At 42.0% G+C, this 21,393-nt stretch overlaps 1 protein-coding gene across 14 annotated transcripts in view; it reads right to left on the reverse strand.

Annotated features, from left to right (window-relative positions):
* ACACA (acetyl-CoA carboxylase alpha) overlaps positions 1-21,393 on the reverse strand; it is a 182,487-nt gene that overhangs the window by 76,410 nt on the left and 84,684 nt on the right. For 10 of the 14 annotated variants that reach the window (XM_073316082.1, XM_073316080.1, XM_073316076.1 and 7 more), the window contains 6 exons: positions 16,857-16,898; positions 15,190-15,405; positions 14,583-14,738; positions 12,954-13,157; positions 9,795-9,950; positions 9,401-9,547 (listed from right to left, as the gene is read on the reverse strand). In XM_073316082.1, the coding sequence (XP_073172183.1) occupies positions 9,401-9,547; positions 9,795-9,950; positions 12,954-13,157; positions 14,583-14,738; positions 15,190-15,405; positions 16,857-16,898 (921 nt within the window). The other 4 variants (XM_073316081.1, XM_073316077.1, XM_073316089.1 and 1 more) reach the window with 3 other exon arrangements.

Raw genomic sequence — 21,393 nt, forward strand, 5'->3', positions numbered from 1 at the left:
AATCTGTAATGCCCGTCCTTACCTCAAATTCTCTTTGCCCCATGGCTGTAGAGTATTAGAGTAGCGTTATATAACTAGGTCACAATGAATTTTCTTATCCAAGTCACTATATATACTCTTGAAAATAGTTTTGTAATGAAAAAAAGTCAGAAACAAACATATGCTATAAAAAAGCACAAACGTGCCACTATACTATTTCACGTCTCTTTTTGATTCCCCAACACATACGGTCATCAGTGTTAGCTGGCTAATAATAAAAAAAACAGGGGATAGCCAAGGATTTTTTTTCTTTGAAAGGTTCATATGCTGTTTAAATTTATGGGTAGGAGGGGAGAGCTTTCTATTTTAGAGAAAAAAAATGTGGTTTTTAACTTAACGGCAGCACGCCAAAAAGGGAAAGTTCACAGGTTAATTAGGCAGGCTGAGCTAATCACCTAAGAGCGCTGTCAGAACAATTATGGGGTGATGGCGAGGGGTGGTGGTTTAAAAATAGGATCTTGAAAACAGCCACAGCAGTTTGGAAGTGCTTGTCTTGCCACACTTCGATCCCCAGCACACGCAGCACCAGGAAGAGGGAGAGAGAGAGAGAGGGCGCGGAGGGGCTGGGGGGGTTGAATAAAAACAAGAACCGTCTTATTTAACTGTTTTTATGTTGGTGAAATGATTTGTGCCACAGTATTTCCATAAGAAGTGGGGCCATTATTCTTCTGTAGAAACACATTTGGTTTGAAAAGTATCACTGGACAGAACGTGAAAATCAAACCAGATGAATTATTCACAGCCTCCGATCAGAAGTGATCATTATTTCTGGTGCTCCGAACTGTGATTAGGATGCAGTGCTTAGATGTCATTTGCTCCCTGAGTAACACCAGCAATGCAGAATACCATTACACATATATACTACATGCACACGTTTTCTATATATAATTTTATACACACCCTCTCCCAGGAGATCTTGGCTTAATGTAACCGTTAGCAGGTAGTAAAAACGTGATATTAACTAATGTTCATTTTCATGATGCTAAAATGTCATTAGTTTGACACACAGTGTCAACACTAATCATGACCTAAAATTAACACCAAAATTGACTTCAACATTAATTGTGCTATCAAAGTGAACAGTAATACACACACTGATTCAGTTACAAATTGACTGCCAGTGGCAGTCAGAGCTGTTGACAACAGATACCAAAGGGAACGGGAAGAAACTAGGATTCCATTCTCTCACAGTAGCACAGCAGACACAAGAAGTGATGGGACGTGGATGCAAATGGTAGGGACCTTGGGGGGATGCTACAAGACCCTTTCTACCATGTTCAGTAATTCCTCAAGAAAACGTAGTTGACACAAAATTTAATGTAAACTAGAACAGCTTGCTATTCATCAGCATTGGCGTTTATGAGCCATGGCAATCATGTTATTTCACTATTTCTCTCAGCACAAGGATGACGTTCGATCACGTGAACTTTTTACCATGCTTAATTTTAATTTATTGGATTTTTAAATTCAGAAACCTGGACATGGCTCTCTGAAAATGTCCCTACCAGGGCTAAGAGTTTTTTTAAAAGTTTGCTGACAAATAACAGACAGCATTTCCCTCTTAGAGTCTTCATGGTTACACAAATCACACCTCATCTTCCATTCTACTATGTGCGTGTGTGCGCACGCGTTTCATATGCACATCTATACGTGCGTGTACAGATGTGTATTTTACATATTCTGTATCATATCATACAAAATCTATACCAAAACGGAAATTTAAAGATTTCAAAGTCAAGCTCTCAAAAGTTAGGAAATACCAGAATAAACGTTACCCATGCAACCTTTTCATTCTTCCTCCTCGTGCAGCTATATTGTGATGCGGTTCTTAATTACATCACCACATATTTTTTCCCCATGCAACCTCTGCCCCATTCCAGCCAGAACCAGTGTCTATTGACTCCAGTGGGTGCTGGAACAGGCCTTCAGGATGGATACTGAACGTGGCATGATTGTCTGTTGTTTTTTCAACAACAAGACTGAAGGGGAAAATAACCCACAGAAATTGCACTGCGTGCAACCATGATCCCCTACATGGGTCAGCAACAGCATCTCCAACTTCTGGCCCACAGAACAGACTTCTACTGCTTGAGCTAAAAAATAAATGTCAGCAGTAATAGGTCGGTCTTTCTTCCTTTCTCTCTAGAGAGAGAGAGAGGGGTTTGTTTGTTTTTATATACATATACATATGTATGTGTGGGAGATGAGGTTTAAGTATAAAACTTTGCAAAACTAACCTTACAGGAAGGGCAGCACAGAAAAACACATTTTTTTTCTTCTGTATTTTTGAATAGCATTAAGCATTGCCCAGAGTAGAGCTTGACTGTATAAAATTATCTTAACCACTGGAAAAAGTCTGTTTTTTCAACACTGGTAACTCAAAAATGGCTGAATTGATTTTCTTACATACTTCCAAAAATTAACTTCCTGGTTAAGACCAAACATGAGAAGTTCCAGCTCAAAAATACATTTTAGTAGGTTATAACCATCTGAAAACTGATGTTTAGAATGCAAAGCTTTCAACCCTTAAACTGTTAGCACTGCTCTCTCTCACACACACACACACACCCACCCACCCAGACATACACACACCCCTTTTATAAAAGGAGGGTTACAGAAGTTACTATTGTCTATGATGCTGTGTGTGAGAAATAGCATGCTGAAGTAATTGACCAGCATGGAGGATTAACCAACCTTGGCAATCTGAGTTATGAGGCCTCTCCTTTTAACAACATGAACTGCCGTTGAAAGGTGCAGTTTTGTGCTCAAAATCCCATATTCCAGAGTCACCTGCATGCGTCCCACCATTCATTATAATCCTAACATGGACTTTAAAAAGACCCACTAAATAGATCTACTCTTCACACCCGTTATTAATTTACAGACACATTAAATGTTCCAGGCATATAAAAAGGGAAAGAAAAAAAAAAAAAAAGAAGATTTGCTTTCACCAACGCTCAGGAAGTTTGTTCTTTTAAATTCATGTGTCCTACTCCACATTTCGAGGCACTTTCATCTCTCAGTAAAATGGCATCTACAGTTCTCAACTAAAAAATCTGTTCCATTCTGGTCCTTACGCTATTAGCGCCAGGTATCCAAGCACCGATGAGGCCTAAGGTATTCTGCGACAGGAGGCTCACCTAATGAAACTGAACTAGACTTGTTTCCAATGAGTACAGTAGAAAGAGTTGCCCAGGTTCCCTGTCTACAACCTCCAAGAGCCTTTATAGAGGGTTTGTTCCCAAATCTTATCAAGGGGAGGAGTTCTGAAACACAAAGAATTGCAGCGATTGTCATAAAACAAATGGGGGTGGGGAGGAGAGGGTGAATGTAAACACACACAGACAAACTTATTCCATTCCCCTTCCAGCCCTGTGCTATTTTACAGACCTTGTAATCACGCAACCCAACACATTCTTTCATGTTTACTATATGTGTTCAAGCTCTGAGGTTTTAATACCCTAAACCCTGTCATAAGAAAGGGTAATGCAAGGCAACAAAATAGAATCCACAGAGCATAAAAACAGTTTAACCGTTAAGCCTTCCCTGCACGAAATTCATTAGCTATCCCTCTGTTGCACCAAACACCACATGGTGCTGCTGCACAGGGGTTCCTCTAGCCCTTTACTTAGTTCTGTCCTGTAACACACCTGGCCAAACCTTCCCACATGCAATGGAAAGGACGCTGGCAAATGCTTCACAAAATTAGAGATTTCAATTAGAGACTGTGTCTCAAGCTCAGGTTACTGTGAAGGAAAAACTGTGACATCTAGTGTCAAGAGGGAAAAATGACATTGTCTTCCCATGTACATTTCCATGTGATCTGGCTGGAGAACTGGGGGTGGGGCAGCACCAGGGGTGTCCCAGTTAGATCCATTATCTCCTTGTCTTGGAGAGCCAAATTCACTGCTGTCATAAGGGGGCACAACTCCACTGACTGAGGGCGGTGGTGAATTTGGGTAAAAGTTTATAAAATGCTTTAGTGAAACAGAAGCATGCCCCTGTTTAAAAATGAGCAGTGAAATCTCTTAACAGCATGAAGAGTGACCTGATGGCCCACAAAAACAATCACCTTTTTAATGGTGGGATTTCATATAATTTTTTGGATAGTTTGAGAACTGCTGATCTAAGGGAAGGGGAAGGCCTCCCCAGGGAGGTGTGGGAATTGGGGAAGGGGGCGCGCGAGCTGTGCGCTTTTTGGGGGGAGGGGGGAAGAGAAGCTCTGGCTGTCAGCCCTGGGTGGCTGGGGCACATGCAGAAGGGCCATGCACACCTGGGAGGCGGACAGCCAGAGCCCTGTCACTTCGGGGTTGACAACCAGAGCCCCGCCATCCAGGCTAGGGCTCTTTCCCCCATCCTCCAATCTCTCTCTGTGAGGCAGCCAAGGCTCGAGCATCTCCTTCTCCCCCCTCTCCCCTACTTGGAGGCAGCGTGGCTCCGGCTGTCAGCTCCGGTCTTTAGACTTAATATAGGACTCCTTGATGAGACTGGAAGGAGGTGATTGATATAACTCCCCAGATAAGACTATCAACTCTAAACTATAGGCCAGACTTTAAGAAGAGCTACTCAATGAAACAGACACATTTTTAAATGTTCTCTCAATGGAAGCCGCTGGATCCTTTAGAAAATCCTGTAAAAAATCTCCCTGTGCTAACACACCATTGTCTGGCACTGCTAGGGTCATCCACCTTCTAACAGGACAACATACTTATCGAATCATATTAGAGATTCGTGTTACAGTTTCGGCGTGGCAGTTAAACTTCTAGGGTAGACAGTCTGTAAGAGAGCAATGGTCAGCCATACACCTACATAGAAACATGCAAAGTTCTCCATAAAACCACATCAATCTGTATTCCAAGCGTGCATGGTTCGGAGCACCTCCAGCCCCCGCTGCTGCCAAAGGGACACCCCCAACCCCCAGAACACCCTCTGCAGAAACTCTTCAGCACCTTGCTGGACTGAACTTTGAACAGTCCAGATTTTTTTTTTTTTTTTTTTTAAAGTGAAGATACAAACTAGCAGGAGTTAGTTTAAAAAAAACTTGTGGTGGAATGTAAACAAACTTATCAACTGTCTGAACTTAAAACCTTCACTAGCTGAGAGATTTTTGTTTGTAAATTTTTGCAACGCAATATTTTTCTTTTCAATCATGCAATGTTTTTATTTAAACTTACAAATTTCAGTGCCATGTGTCTATCCATGTTAGGGCCTGATTCTGAGGCATCCTGAGCATCCACCTAACTGGCACTTAGTTTTTGACATGTTCCCATTTGTGACTTTTGTCCCATAGACTGTCACAGTCTTAGCTCCAACTTGCCAGGCAATATGGTGGAATTATTGCTGGCTGCTATGACTTTATTCTCCATGTGCTAGACCTTCTTCGGCTCTCCTACATACACATTTTCTGCCATTAACAAACCTGTATTAGCAAATTAGCTCCAAAAGAGTTTTGAATTTTATGCTGTTGTGAATTTAGTGCCAGTCTATTTAAATCCTGGGAGGGTGGGTGGAGCCTAGCAGAACAAAAGGCACACACCTCTCAGGTTTAGGAGGGGCCACAGAACCCTGAACTTAACTGATTATTGGGGACAAAAATGAACAAATAGAGATGGGGGTGCAGGTCACAGGGTCAAAATGAGGAATCCAGAGAAAGGGACACTGAGAAGAAAACTCTGGACAAAGTCCACTTCTCCAAGAAGTCATTCAAAGAGTCAGTAGACACCACTCAGAACTTTGTCTGGATGTCTGAATGGAAAAATGACTTCAGAAAGGCACCACTGTCTTGAAAGCCCCGGAGATTAACAGTTTCTGTGTAGCCAGAGAACAGGTACAGCCCGGCCAGCAGCAATGCAACCTCCCCCACACTACCCTACACCAAGACATCTCATCCCCAGGCCAGCAGGAACAACTCTAGGAATGAGTGCTGAGCTCCATCTCATAGTCCATTAAGTCCTTGACCTTTTCGTTGAGTCTGCCAGCAAGGGAGAGAATTACTGTCAAACGTGGTGGAGATTTTTGTGATGTGGTTATCTATCCACTGAGATCTGGACTGAGACCACCAAATGTCTCCCAAACCAGCTATCCAATGGTTGTGACTTTCAGTCATTGCCAACATGGCTTGGTTGCAAACTGACTAACTTGAGAAGAAAGACTCTTTCCCATCACCAATCACGCAGAAACAAATAAAGCTGTTTTATAAAGCTGTGGGGCTGAGGAAAATTTACCTTCGCAGCCTTATTTAGACATTTTCTGGGGTTCGAGAAGGAAAATAAAAATTGAAATTTATGTCAGGCCCTAATAGTAGTACTCATCCTCCCTCCACTTTTACTCATTTCAACCAACTTTTAAATTCGACTCAGACTTTGCCCCCAAGTTAACAGAAGGGAAAAAAAGCATCCACCTTCACCATGATAGCATATCACCTCGCTTCAATGACATCCTCTGCTTGCATGGCACGGCAATGTAACACCTAGCACTGATACAGTAATCACAGTGTCTAAGGTTTGTGATTTTTTTGTTTTTACAAATTTTAAACTAATCCTCACAATACCCTGAGCTACGGCAGTACTATCCTATTTTACCAGCGAAGAAAGTGAGACCCAGACAATAAGGGCCCAATGACAAGGACCTAAGAGGTCTAACTTCCACGTGGTGCTCGCTCCTTTAGCCACATTGCCTTCCATTCACGATTCACTATGCAACAAGTCTTATCAACTTTATCATTTTAAAGGAGAGTGCGTTTATGTTAATGTATCCTCTCACATGCGTTCAGACAAGTTTGGAGAACAAAAGAAATGTATTTGGTGAAAAGATGGCTAATTCTCAAATGTGTCTGAAACAAGGAGCAGAACCGGTTAAAAATGTTGTATTTTCCTCTCTTCTGTGTCTCCTGGACAATGCCTATCTAAAACCAGAACCACAAGCTTCTCCCACAAAGGTGGGAGACAGCAAGGACCCTTTGTTCCTGGTAGGTAACAGTCTGCATAATTTCTGTGCAGCATCTGTGGGATTCCTCTTATTTGTGAGAAAAGCAGCATGGATCTATTTACTGCCTCTCCTTTTTAAACACGCCTGTCAGCTTGGTTTTATCCAGGTTGCATTTTCCATTCCAGAGATGAAGCTGAAGAATCAAACCTCAACTGTCCCTCCTCCCCTCCCACTTGCCATCTTCCTGGGTGTGAGGAGCTTGAGTGCAGGCTTGTGACAAATCTGTTTCCTCAGCTAAAACAAATTAAACCGTAAAAGCCTAAAGTCAGCTCTCCCTGATACAGTGAATGCAGCACAGAGGAATGCATCTGTTCGACAGCTTGTCATCACTTGAGTGTCACCTGTCCTTCAGACTTTTGACTGCTGAAACCTCTTCCTTAGATTGGCCACTTCTCCAGTGAAGGTGCCCTATTGCGTCCCCTTGGCTGCTAGTAACAGAATAAGATACCAACACCTCAAACCTCATTTTCACTGTACATTGTCCTACTGTAACTAATCTGTTAGAGAACTGGCTTGGCTGACATAGTTTACAAGCTGCCCAGAGCATTAGCCACAAACCTCTCTGGGAAAGGAGAGAAATGGAGTCTTCAGTCTCTCTCTGCTTCAATTGAGACAGAGAGCATGCACCGGAAGATTCTGGACTGGGCTACTCCCTCGTGCAAACTCAATGGAGTCACCGAGACGCGTCTCAGAATGTGGCCACATACTTCCATTCTCAATCATCTTCGAAGCATCTGGACAGCAAAAGGTGGGGACAAATGCTCCAAATACCGTCTCCGGGTTGACTGAATTCTTGCCTTATTTTCAAACAACTCAACGTATAGCGTAAAAGCATCATACAGACGAGTTTTAACCAGGGCATTATTTGTATAGCCACCGCAGGACTCTCCGTGCTGCTATGTCACTTGTTTCCACACAAGGCACAACTAAGTCTTTCAAGGGTTAAAAAAACTACTAATTTTTTTTTGGTCTTTGGGTACAGAATCTCGTATAATAAGACTATTTGTATTCATACTGGCAGAGTAAACACTACATGTTCATGCCCAGGCAGCTCTACGCTTGTAATTTCAGCAAGAACAGAGCTCTGTCCCTCAGGGAGTTCGCTATTCCCCCAGTCTCCACCCTCTCAAACACAGAACGAGAGCAGAGAGAAATGCGGACAGAAAGAGACAGATCATGGCAACAGGCTCCGCACAGCACTGTGGCCGTGGACTTCTGGGCAAAAAAAAATAAAAAAAAAACCAAAACACAAAATTAACCAAAAAAAAAAAAATCTCATTTGGGGTTTTAATTACATTAGTGAAACCAGTCTTCCTGTATGCCCAGCAGCAGCGGAAAAAACCTCCTTACATCTCCATTTATTGACTGGGTTTGACGCGAAAATTCAGATTCAAAGCCTTTTCCTGACAAAGGGCTTATAAAGAGAGAGGCAGTAAACATTGCTGCAAACCTCTGTTGAACTTCTTTGTTTCCTTGTTGGAATAACCTACTATCTCCTCCCAATGGTTTTGATATAGGAACGAGACTCTTGCCAGTCTTAAGTTTACATATCTGGTTAAAGGGATACTGTTAGTTTAACAATCATATAAAAAAAATGAATGCAACTACCATCTTAGATTGTTTAAAATTAAAAAACTGAAGATATATATTTACTTTTCGCACTTCACTTAATTTGGACAATGAAAATGAACTGGTCAGTTTCACGCTTGTACTAGTTAATTGCACTTTCCGGTTAGCGCAACCCTGCAATCTCTGGGTTGCAAAAGTCACCACCACCAGCAGCAGCAGGTCATGAGCGGAGTCTGGACTTCCAACATCTCAGCACAGACTTGACCTAAGAGTAACTCCATTAGGCTAGTAGCAGTAGTACACTCCTGTTCTCTAGAGGACCAGTCACTAGAGAGCGATGTTGCACACACTTGGCCAGTTTATTACCCAAACACTGCAGGGGAATGTTTAAATAGAAGATATATAAAATTAGTTCTCTCTCTCTCTCTCTCTTTTTTTTTTTTTTTTTTTAAGTGAACAAAAACGTATCTATTTAGCTTTGTACAAAAAATTTTAAAATATAAACTCTAGCTACCAGAAATACTTGAACTGTGCCCCTTTTGATTATGAAGGGAAAAATATAGCTTTTGCACAAATTTGAAACTAAACCATAATTTCCTATGGAGGTTAAAGTTCTGATTGTATGGAAGGTATTCATCGTCACTGAGAGAAAAAAAATCTCATTTTCAAGAGAAAGATTCCCCCCCGAAAGAAGCACAAGTAGCTTTTGAGCCTGGATTGGTACATTTTCAAATCCAGTCTATAACCACAAGGTATTCCTGATGAGAAGGGGGGGGAGGGAGAGTCGTTTTAGAAAGTAACTTGCCTCATTTCCTCCTGGCAGCCTGTTCATATGCACCAGCTGACCTTGATCATCCAATACTAGTTCAGTATACGTTAGCATATCAGAAGGCAACGGCAGCGTTGGCAGCAATGCATATTCACTCATAGAATCCCAGAGTTTAATCAGAGACTGTAAAGATGAAGAGAGAAGTTTTTGTTAAGACTGACTCTAATCACTGTGGTGGCTGATGTCCACACTACCCTTCTGTCAGCGATGGGCAGGAACTCTAGCTACGTGGCTTTCTTGTCAACTTCATGGCTCCAGCATGGAGTTTCACGGCTCCAGCTGCTAGGCTCCCTGGATGAGCAACGAGGGCAACCTTTGCTGGTACAAAAATCTAGAAACACACCCATGAGACCTGCCAAGGAAGATTTACCTGCCGGAACATCTCAGGGATGTCATAGATATACGTCGTCCCCAAAGACTGTGCCTGGAATCTCTTGGACTGGAGCAGGTCTTTTGTCACATATGGGGTGTTGATCAGCATGCCATGAAGTGGTCCCTGTTTATCGCCGTACGCCTGGAACATAATCTGCAGCAGAAAACATGACCAGCGTAAAGAAAGGCAACCTGAGATCCAACAACCAGATCAGCTCAGGGGAGATGTCCCCATCAGAATCCATACTTTATTGAATACACTTCAACAGGATATGCTAGTTTGAATGGACTTGCTTGTGTTCCCTCAAAAGATGGCAATGCCCACACATCTCACAGTGACCTGTTCCAACACCCACTACCACCCTATTCAGGCAGGGCTGGGCCTTTACTGTACAACTCTGTACATCACTGACGTATTACAACAATATCACACTGGTAGGAAAGAGTACATGGCCATAAATCGGCATGCAGAGAAGACTGACCATCCATAACTTTGGTGATTTCGCATTCACCAGCATCTCCTTTGACAGCGTGACTCTGTGGACTGAGTATGAGAATATCCCATGACAGCAGTGAGAGAATCGCTATTATTTATGTTGCTGAATAGCATAAATACAGTACAGTGTAAGTACAGTAGCTAAACACCATTCATCTCTCTGCTGATTGATCGTGGAAGCTAGTTCAAGACTTGCCATATGTCATTTGGCTTGAAGTTTTGATATTACACATTTAAAATATTCTCCCAGAGCAGTGACATGAGTTTTCAGCTGCCATACTTCATGGTGCTTTACAGTCCACTCAGTCAGGACTCAAATAGGGAGGGCCCACTATGATGGGGCATCACCAAAGGAATTGATCCATTGGAAATCCCAAACGAAAATCCATTTCAACTAATGATATTGAGCTGCAAGGAGTGCTGCTTAACTGGGACAACATTAGACTAAGCCCTGCTTAATAGGGACGCATTTGGCTGAAGCCAAATGATTAAGCTGTTCTTAACAGAATTATCATAAAATTTGATGTTCCAAGCTCCAGTTCCTTTATACAGATGTCGCTGGATAAAGATTAAAAGAAGAAGGGGGGGTGGGGTGGGGGCGGCGGGGAGAGAGTTTTGAAACAGAGATGGAATTCAGTAAATAGTATTGATTTTTGTGGTTTTTGTCAATATAATATTTTACATCATTCTTAAGTCTTTACGGGTTGTTTTGTCTTTTAAAAATAGCTTCTTTGGCAGGAGAGCTATTTAATCAGGAAAACAAGTGCCTACTATCGTGCAGTAATCAAGAGGCTTTTACTGTATTTGGGGCTCAATCTGACTCCCACTGGAGTCAGTGAGAGGCTTTTAGTTGATTCATGGGGAGTTGGATTGGGCCATTCAGGAAGTAGTGTTTCTAGCGGGTAGAGCACAGGACTGGGGAACAGGAGACCTGGTTCCATTCCTGACTTCACCAGAGAAGCCAAAGGTAAATTATCGATCTAGGTTTCCACACTACTACAAAGAGAAAAGGAGGACTTGTGGCACCTTAGAGACTAACCAATTTATTTGAGCATGAGCTTTCGTGAGCTACAGCTCACTTCATCGGATGCATACCGTGGAAACTGCAGCAGACTTTATATATACACAGAGAATATGAAACAATACCTCCTCCCACCCCACTGTCCTGCTGGTAACACTACTACAGTCATCATAGCATCCAAGCACCAGGTGCACTTGCTTGTATGCAGCAATGGATCCTGAACTCTTCTAACAAACCTCTTGGGATGCCAAAGCCACTAATGCTATAATAAAACAGGGAAACTTGTTTGGGTGTGATCTTGGCTTAAACCAGAGTTCCTACTTGGGCTGAAAAAGGGGAGCCAGGGATTCACTATCTAAATTTAATCTCTTTAGAACCATACAAGGGCGAAATCTGAAAGAATTCTGTTAGATAAAGATTAAAAAAAAAAAGTTAAGAACAAACAAACGTTTACCAAAAACATTAACATCTCAGGATGCCATCTTAGTTTTACAAGAACAGATCTGCCTTAAATTTATTGTGAAAGTTAATTAAAACCATCCCTTGTCCCTAGAATGTTTTGATTGAAACATTTAAATTTACTCTGAAAAAAACCATCAAATATTGTGAAAATTACAAAAAGATTCTCCTCCCTTCCCCCCAACGTAACATTTTAAAAAAGAAAATCCATGCCTTATGGGGATATTTTTCTGACCATCTCACCAGAAACAGAATGCAAAAGGAAATGTCACATTGGCAAATGGCTAACAAAACTTAAATTTTAAGCTGAGCCACTGCAGATTAACAATGTCCTTTTCTTTTCCCTGGTCCGTTCAAAAACATGTAAACATTATCTATACTAGGATCTCTAGACCAGGAGAGACTGCATGGCCAAGCAGCTTGCAGGAAAGATTTAGAAAAAGGAAAAATGGTGACTCAGCACATTGTATTCGACACAAACACTGTCCAAAGGCTTTATTCTGTTGCTACTACTACATGGCAGAGATGTTACTGCAGTCAGAATATAAACTTATTTCTATATTTTAATATTTTTCATTTCCAAGATCCACATTTTAATAAATAGTTAAGTGCCTTAGTAGAATACGAGTAAGCCATACACAAAGATTAGTACGTACACAACCCTCATGTTAAAGTCCTATCCAGTTTAATAAATATGACTACAGTAAGGTTCTCCAGAAATTTCACATGGGCCCCTAGGAGTTATTCATTGTTCCTACAGAAGAGAACGAGATCCTTTCTATGGATTTCTTGAACCATCCTGCATAAGCATACAGCAGGGATATAATTTTCTATTAAATTCTACAGGATAGTTCCAATAGTGTATACAAAGATGATATTTTCTAATTCCAAAGGACTTTTCCATAAGGGAAAAGAGGTGTTTACATGAACAAAGCAAGTTGTATGCAAATGGCTAGACTACATACCGCCGCATGACACAGTTATGTGTTTTACACACTCACGTGCCTATTTGAGGAGTCATTACAAAGCTATGTTACCTCTCTCTAGAATCACAATTCTTTATTTACTGAAACAATAATAAATCACTTCGGTATTTGGATCAGGCTTACAAATCAACAAACAAAAACCCTCCCAAAGACCACATTCTGTAGTACTCGCTTCCAGGCCTGCACGAGCTGTACCTGTGCTGTCCTGGAGTCCGTCACCTCCTTGTACAAGCTGATGTCCAAGTAATAGCCAGATTCGTTGGTCAGGAAGAGACGGATGGGAATTGCCTTTCCAGTTGGCGTCAAGCGAATGTTAATTTTCAGCTCTGCTTGGAGGACGCGGAGCTTCCAAAGGCGGCTTCCATAGCGCATCACCATGCTCCGCACAGACTCTTCAATCTTAGTACACAGAGAACAGTGAGTTTGCACCGCCATTCTGCTGTGGATATATCCACCCCTTTATTATTCCTCCTTACTACGCTGGACCCTACCCACACATGGGGAATGGCTCATTTCCCTGAGGCCAGCATTCAGAATTTCAGGATAACCTAAGTGTGGGCTAATAAGGCTTCCCGCCCACCTCTTCAATTGCCACCACTTTCCTTTCTTTCCTCTCCCCTCCATTTATACTCTATACTGCAGGAGCAGCAAGAATGCAGTACAGACCTTACACCCGCTGATAGCTCCTTCTGAGGCTGGAATGATGCTTCCACTCAGCAAGAGCACTAAAGTCCCTAAGCAGGCGGTGAGCGTCATTTTACCATGCTTCCAGTCTCCCTCTGGATCAAAACGAGAGACACCACAGTTTGGGAATCCCTGGCTATGTACCACTGGTGACGCAGGAGCTTAATGTTTCACCAACTCACTTTACAACCGTGTTTTAAAAATACATAAACCAATAAAATTTGGGAACGGCAGAGAGCCTAAAGGTTAGTCTTTTACACACTAGCAATATCACAGTGCAGTGGGCCCACTGCGTCCCCTCGATTGAATTTTCTTCTCTCACCTACTGCAAACATTTCTCATAGCTGAGAATTATGAGATGCACGAAAGCACTCAGAGTGGTAAACAGTTAAGTCACATTTATATGCACAATAACCATGTTTCATTGCACGTACAGTAGAGTGCCTTAAATCAACAAAGCAATTACCACTCTGAGCTTGTTCCTGGGCTGTTTTATTAAACTTTATAATATATTCCTGTTGGTAAATAGCGCATATTAAAGTAAGGCAATTTGTAAGCAGTTTCTAATATTCTCTCCAAAATCCTCTTTTCCAAGGCTGTTCGGGGGCAGTCAGTGCTGCAAACTCACGGGCTGATTAGGAGACTACTGAACATTTCCGTTCCTGCTGAAGTCCCTGGGCACCGTGATGTTCAGCACCTCTGAAAATGAGACCTGTAGTGTCTCTGGGAAACTAGGGCAAGTGCCTATGACCACTTTAATTAAAGGGCTTGTAAACCTGTCCCCGCCATCTAGGCTAATCAATGCCATTATTCCCCTAAGTGTTATTCAATCTCATATTCCTTGGGAGCAATATTCACTATTGGCTCTTCCCAGAGTCTCAATTTTTACATGGTTTCCAACAGAAAAGAAAAATTACTCCAGAATATTAGAATACCTAATATGACCCCCCACACACACACCATTACCACTTCCAGTGTAGAATAGAGATTTCCTCTGCTTTCCCTACGAAACAGCAGGTGGAATTTGTATATTACACAATCTTTGATGGCTGGTACTCTAACTTAAGACCTACAGAACACTCCATTCCAGAGAGATTCATCCAAGGAGTAACAGGCAGCTGAGAAGTGGAGGACATGTACCTTAGATGGATCCATGATGACAGTAGGCACAAAGTTTAAGAAGATGTGGTTGCAGTCAGTGCGCACATTGGTGTTATTAAAGGCCACCTCCAGCTCATCCATGGCTTCCAAAAGCAAGCGTTCCCCTTCATTCTGCAGATACTCAAAGGAGGCCTCCTACAGGAGATTGCCAAAAGGTTATTTACTTTCCGCTAGCCTTCCCTCAGCCCCAAACACAGGTTCATTAGGCTGCAAAAGACCATAGCAGAATCCGACACAGAAAAAAGGTGAAATCCATTTCAGTGCGCTGTACAACTCTCCAGCATACCCGAGTCTTCCTTCCAAAGACATTGATGATGGTGCCTGGTTCAGATATCTGGTCAAACTGTGCTCTCCGTTACACCAGCATAAATCTGGAGTAACTCCAGTGGAGTTACTATGGATTTGACACTCCACCTACAGTCTGAACCTGGACACTTGAAATGTTAGGTGCTATCAGACATGAGTCAGAAGCTGTAATATGCCATCCAGTAGAAGGCAGTGAGTTTAGAGTTTACACACACACGAACTTCCAACATATTTTTCACATACAACCTTGGAAATAGACCTCCCACACCAGGAAACCTACCTTGGTAACCAGGTCTGAATGCCTTATAATAGCCCTCACGAAGAACCTGTAGTCTGTCACCTCAGTGCCCACTTCAACTTTAGCTGCTCCCAGGTACAGGTGCATTTTGTGGTTGGCACACGGAATGGCGGTGAGATCAAAGTTTCGCATTCGGTTCAGCTCTAACTGGAAAGCCAGAGCTGGCTCCAGATGACGGTAGATCCTATCTTCTTCAAACTGGAAAGAGAAGAGCACAAAGGGAATAAAAAGGGAAAAGTCAGGTAAGAAGCTGGATCTGGTAAGATGGAGAGAACTGTATAAAAATCTACTGACCTGAGACACTAGTGATGGCTAGCGTTGCCAGTCATAATAGCAGGGTCCCGTGTATTCTGTCATTCTACAGTGATAGAATTTACAACAGATTCTATCCCTAACTGCAAAATTGTACTCCAGACTCAGTTTTTTTGTTGTTGTTGGGGTTGGGTTTTTTGTTTTGTTTTGGGGTTTTTTTTTGGGGGGGGGGGGAAGAGGAGGGAGACTGACGCAGGGGATGTTTGTTTTGTTTTTTATTAAAAAACATGTTTCTAGCCCTCAGGATTGCAAAGCAAATCTTGAAATGAGTGTAACTGATGCAGCAGTGTCTTCCTGAGTCTGCAGATGGCTTGAAACAACAATTCTTTAGGGTGTGAACTGCCCCATTCATTTCAATGATCCAATTCTGAAACCTCAAGTGTCAACATGGTGAACTGTTTCACTCCTGATCATTTTAGCAGAAACATTCAACTAATATTGATATCCCACAATCGCAAACTGCCTCCCATCTTCAGAGATGCCAAATGCTCCAGCCAACCCTACCTAGCTGTGCAAACCTCCAGCATCAACCCTTTGTTACCACCACAAACATCTTGGGCATGTCGAAAACAGAAAATTTGAGGATAGTGTAAAATAAATAAAGGTCAATACAGAAATAAATAACGGGTACACCACACTGTTCCTATTATGATTTTTCATATTTAATTAATTAGAAAGCTAAAAATTCAATGAAGCTGCCATACAACTTTAGGTCTGATGCACCAGAGCCATTAGTGTTAAGAGGTGCGTATTGAAACTGTCTGCACGTTGAGAGTAGAACAAAAACCAAAGCACAGCAATTCTCATGCTTTCCACTTTGGGTAAGATGCCTTCTTTTTGGAAAAGGGGAAGATCCTTCTATCGACAACACCCCAAGTTGCCGCCTTCCCTGAAGCATACTCTGTTTCTACAGCTATGGTTCTCAGAACAAGCACTGCCTTGGACTAGACAGCATGTCATGGAATGTGCAGGCAAGTGCAATCAGTGGGATGACATGAAATTTATCAGTGGAGTCATTTTAGTAATTTTGCATCACTATGGCTAAGATTTTCAAAAACAGGAGCCTAAAGTTAGGCTTCTAAATTCATAGTTAGACACCTAAATAAGTGATCTGATTTCAAAATGACTAAGGACCCAATAACTCCCATTGGCCTCAGCTGTCAACATAGTGAGTGCCTGGATAAATGGGGGAGGAGTATGTTCAGAATTGCCCAATGAGGTTTTGAAAAGATGGACACTCTCCTCTTTTAGAGAGGTTTGGAATGGTTGTAGGAGAAGGGAAAAAATATCTGTTTAAAATGGAGAGAGAGAAAAGCATTGATAACTGTACAACTTACCTTATCCCTGGCACGGAATGTGAAAAATTTAGGGAATTCCCTCTGTTTGGAAATAAAAATGATGATATCAGTCCTTCAAAAGCATTGCACACCATCTGTTCAGCCTATGGGCTATTGAGAGAAGGGACTCGGTGTGGCAGTGAAGCAGGGGAAAATCACTGCCATTACAATCTATCACAGCAAGAGCTAGCATTGCATTACATTTTTATTTTGTAAATAAGGATGGTGGGAAGATAAAAATCCTATTGAAGTGGTTGTAGGGGCACGATAAATCAATGTAGTTTATTTTACTATTGCAGTAGATGGTTCTTGATATTTTTGTCTAATATTGGGTCTTAAAACAGATTCTAGCTAGCCAGGAGGGGATGGGGGTGGAGACAGAAGAACTCTTGCTGGTTTCTCTCATTATTTATTATTACTGTTGCAGTAGTGCCTAGGAGTCCAAGTCACAGACCACAACTCTATTGTGCCAGGCTGCTGCACAAACACAGAACAAAAAATACAGTCCCTTCCCCAGAGAATTCCTCATATTCCTAACACTGCTCATGCAGTTCCCCACCCAAGGAATAGTTTTAATGAATTTTGAGAAATTCATGAGTTCTAATAATTGACTTTAACCTCAGAGTCTAGAAAGTCTACAAGATATACTATATGTTTATTTGCCTCTCTGTTACATGTATGGAGATAATCTGTACCAAGGTCATAGGTCAAGTCCTAGGCCTTATTGCAAATCTAGAAAAAATTACCTTTCTAACACCATACAGCACAACTTTTGGCTCCTAATAAGCTAGGGCTTTGAATAGAACTGCTCACACATTTGAAATGCTCAAATAAGTAACCATTACCACAGTTTGTGCTGTTTGAAGTTTTGCTTTTACTTTAGCTTTCAATTCACTACAATGATCATAATTTTGGTTATCATCCTTCATTAAAGTGCTTGCTGTTGACTCCTATGCGGAATTCATTTTTGTATTATTAATAGGTTTTGGTGGTTCCACCATGTTCTGAGAATTGAGGACATGCTGTAAAATGAAATGATAGACACTGGAAGTGCTAATGAGAAAGACTTTCTGTATTGCTCTTTAAAACACAGTTATAATTGGAAAAAGACTATGTAAAGATGGCATCCTCATATCTACTCCCTACAGAGCCAACCCAGTGAAGTCCTTAAGCATGTGCTTAACTATAAGCACGAGTAATCCCACTCACTTCAATGGGATTACGTACATGCTAAAAGTTAAACACATGTTTACGTGCTTTGCTGGATTGAATCCTATACGTCTTCCAAGACACATGCTCACTTTACTGATAAAAGCAAGGGCTGGTTTTTAGTTTTTAATACTGTTCACTCTGCAAAGCCAGTGCCGCTACAGAAGAGTGAGCTGACTCCATTCTGGACAAGAAATAAGAAGAGTTTGGGCCAGATTTTGCAGTCACTTAAACTTTATACGGTCATAATTCCATTGACTTCAGAGTATGCTTTGAACCAATGTAAGTGAGAACAGCTTCAAGCTCTCCATTACTAACAGTGATGTCAGTGGCAGCCTGCCCTGACCCCAGGTGAAGCCTGTAGAGCTGCATAATTACAAAAATGGGCTTTTTGACTCCAAAAAATGATGAAATTTGACCTGGAGGCACAGAGAGAATAAATATGGAGTCCCACCCTGATTCTTTGAATCACAAGCACATTTTAGATATCAAGAGGAAAGAAAAACAACGTCATGCTGCCTCAGTTCAACAACTACAGCACAATGACAGGGAGAGACGAAGTTCAATCAGGAGACATGGGCAATGGATTCATAGATTTTGAGGCCAGAAAGGACCATTAGATCATCAAGTCTGTCTGCCTGCATGACACAGGGCATAGAATTTCATCCAATTACTCCTGTACTGAGCCCAGTAATTTGCATTTGGCTCTTCCATAGTAGTCGCCTCTAGCGCTACAGAAGTTTTACCATGAAGAATCCTGTCCTTGGGATTATGGACACTACTACTTGTACCCAGGAGGTTCAGCAATCTCCTAATACAGCATATAAGGAAACAGAGTTGAGACTTCCACATTGCCTCAATATCCTCCCAAATCCCTCCCACCTGCCCCCTCTGCATGCTGCCAATTTCTCCTAACATCATCCATGCTCATTCTATCACTAATGTAATTGCTTTCGAGACATTTGACTAGTGTTGTGGGCAAATATAATAATTAAATGTGCACACACACGAAAATCCTCAGTGCTCTGGTACCAAAAACCAAAAGAGTGCTCCGTTTCCTAGGAAGAGGAATTATACCCCTGCTGTGTTCTAATCAACCAACCATCATCAAGACAATCAAAATAATTTGCCTAAATTAGCCAATCAAGACACCCTGCAAATCAGAGAATGCAAAAAGCTACAAACAGAAATCATCATAGCTGATTATTATACTAATAATCGCGTTAAAAACCTAATGAGATGAGGAAATTGGAAGCTTGCTGGAGCTACTCTCTATTACCTCAACATGCTGAGAACTAATTATATAGACTGTAATTAAAACAAAAACAACCCCAAGCCAAGCCCTGGGTAAGTTGATAGTTGGTCCAGTAACAAACTAAACAGAATAGGAGACAATAATGAAGACAGACATTTATGCAGCATCTCTCATACAAAAAGAGCCCAAACTCTGCAAACTTTTCAAACTGATCACAAGCTCTGCTGCCTCCTCTAGGTTAGACAGTGGCAGGCTTTTAATAACTCACAGCGCTACACAGCAGATCAGAACAGAGTGTGAATCCGATCGTGTCTGATTTTAACTACCAAGGAATTCAGACAGGTGAAACTGACAGTTATGTTAACAAGACTCCGTTCTTCAAAAAAGGCTATGAGATTTTTAAAGATCAGAGATAATCAGGACATTGGATTTCTGACTTATTCAAACAATGGCACAACAGTGGTTGAAATCACAGATGACACTTGCTACACTAGAATGGGTTTTCACTGTAAGTCACCCATCTAAATACTGACCAAACTGGATTCTGCTTAGCTTGCAAGATCATAGCCCTGGGGCAGTATGGCTGCATTCAATCAAATATAACCTTGCGAATAAAGCTGAGTCAATGTTCATGAGAGAGAGAGCGCGGGAGAAGGGCTTGTTTCCACTAGCATGGAAGAGGCTGCAATGGTGTCTTTGCCTATTCACCTTCCACTCGTTACATAGAGGTAAAAGTGTGGGATAGTGTTCACAGGACTCATTCAGAACCAGTGAGGGGCAAACCTCAAAAGGTTCCCAGGATCTGTTTAGATAAGAACTCAAATATTTTCCAAATACTTCACTAATGCTTAGCAGGGCTGGGTTCCTTAGACCAGTGGTTCTCAACCAGGGGTCCGGGGCCCCCTAGGGGACCACAAGCAGGTTTCAGGGGGTCCGCCAAGCATGTCCAGCATTCGACTCACTAGAACCCAGGCCAGAAAGCCGAAGCCCCACCACATGGGACTGCAGCATGGGGCACTGAACCCCAGCACCTGAGGCTGAAGTCAAAGCCTGAGCAACTTAGCTTCGCAATGCCCCCTGTGGTGTGGGGCCCAGGGCAATTGCCTTGTTTACTACCCCCATATGCGGGCCCTGGCTTTTATATGCAGAGAAAGAGCTGTTGTCGCACAGCTGGGCCAGGGAGTTTTGACAGCACGTTGTGGGGGCCTCAGAAAGGAAAAAGGTTGAGAACCCCTGTCTTAGACTCCATTAGATCTCTTCACAATGCCCTGCTCTCCGAGTGTCTCTCTTCTATATGCTATTATATAGCCCACAGTGTTGTACTCAGCCCAAACTGCATAGCTCCCACCTGCTCATAGAGAATACTGTGTAGTGCATTTGGGAAAGCGCGGGGATTCCATACATTGGAAGAGGGGGGCTGCATGCATCACTGTTGATTATCAAGAGATGAGATTATCAAGAGACTGGTCTTCAGAAGTCTTTTCACACAAACAGTAACTACAGGGCAGGCATACATGCGACCACACAATAAGGGCTAAATGTCCTTTGACGATTAGCAAACCTCTCAACTCTCAGCACTATAACTAGAGTGCGACTGGTACCTTTCCCTGCCTTTCTCTGGCATTTTACCAAAGTCTTACCCTGCTTTCCTGCTTGTATCAAGCCCTGGGACTAAGTAAAAGTTGGCATTCAGCTGTCATTTTACCTTGGAATAGGGAAAAAAGAAAACAGTGACATGCCTGTAACTCTAATTACAATATTTATTAACTGAAACCTAGATAACAAGAACGCATTCACCCATTCAGAGATGCACAATGTAAGGGTGAAGCACTGTCTGAAGGTGTCTCTCAATGCACACATCTTTCCATTCACTGCCCACACTCCTGCCCATTTAAGCTGATAACTCACAAACTGGCTGAACTTTTACTAGTTGTACGTGCCGGGAACTAGTAGCCTTAGACAGATAATAAATATTGCTTTCTTCTGTAGCTGACTCTTTAGGGGTTGTTTGGTTTTGTTTTAATAGAAGCTGCCCTTTGTTTAAAGCTTTTGGGGGAAATTAAAATTCATCAG

The sequence above is a fragment of the Lepidochelys kempii genome, chromosome 17, assembly GCF_965140265.1.
Source record: "Lepidochelys kempii isolate rLepKem1 chromosome 17, rLepKem1.hap2, whole genome shotgun sequence".
Taxonomy (NCBI): domain Eukaryota; kingdom Metazoa; phylum Chordata; order Testudines; family Cheloniidae; genus Lepidochelys; species Lepidochelys kempii.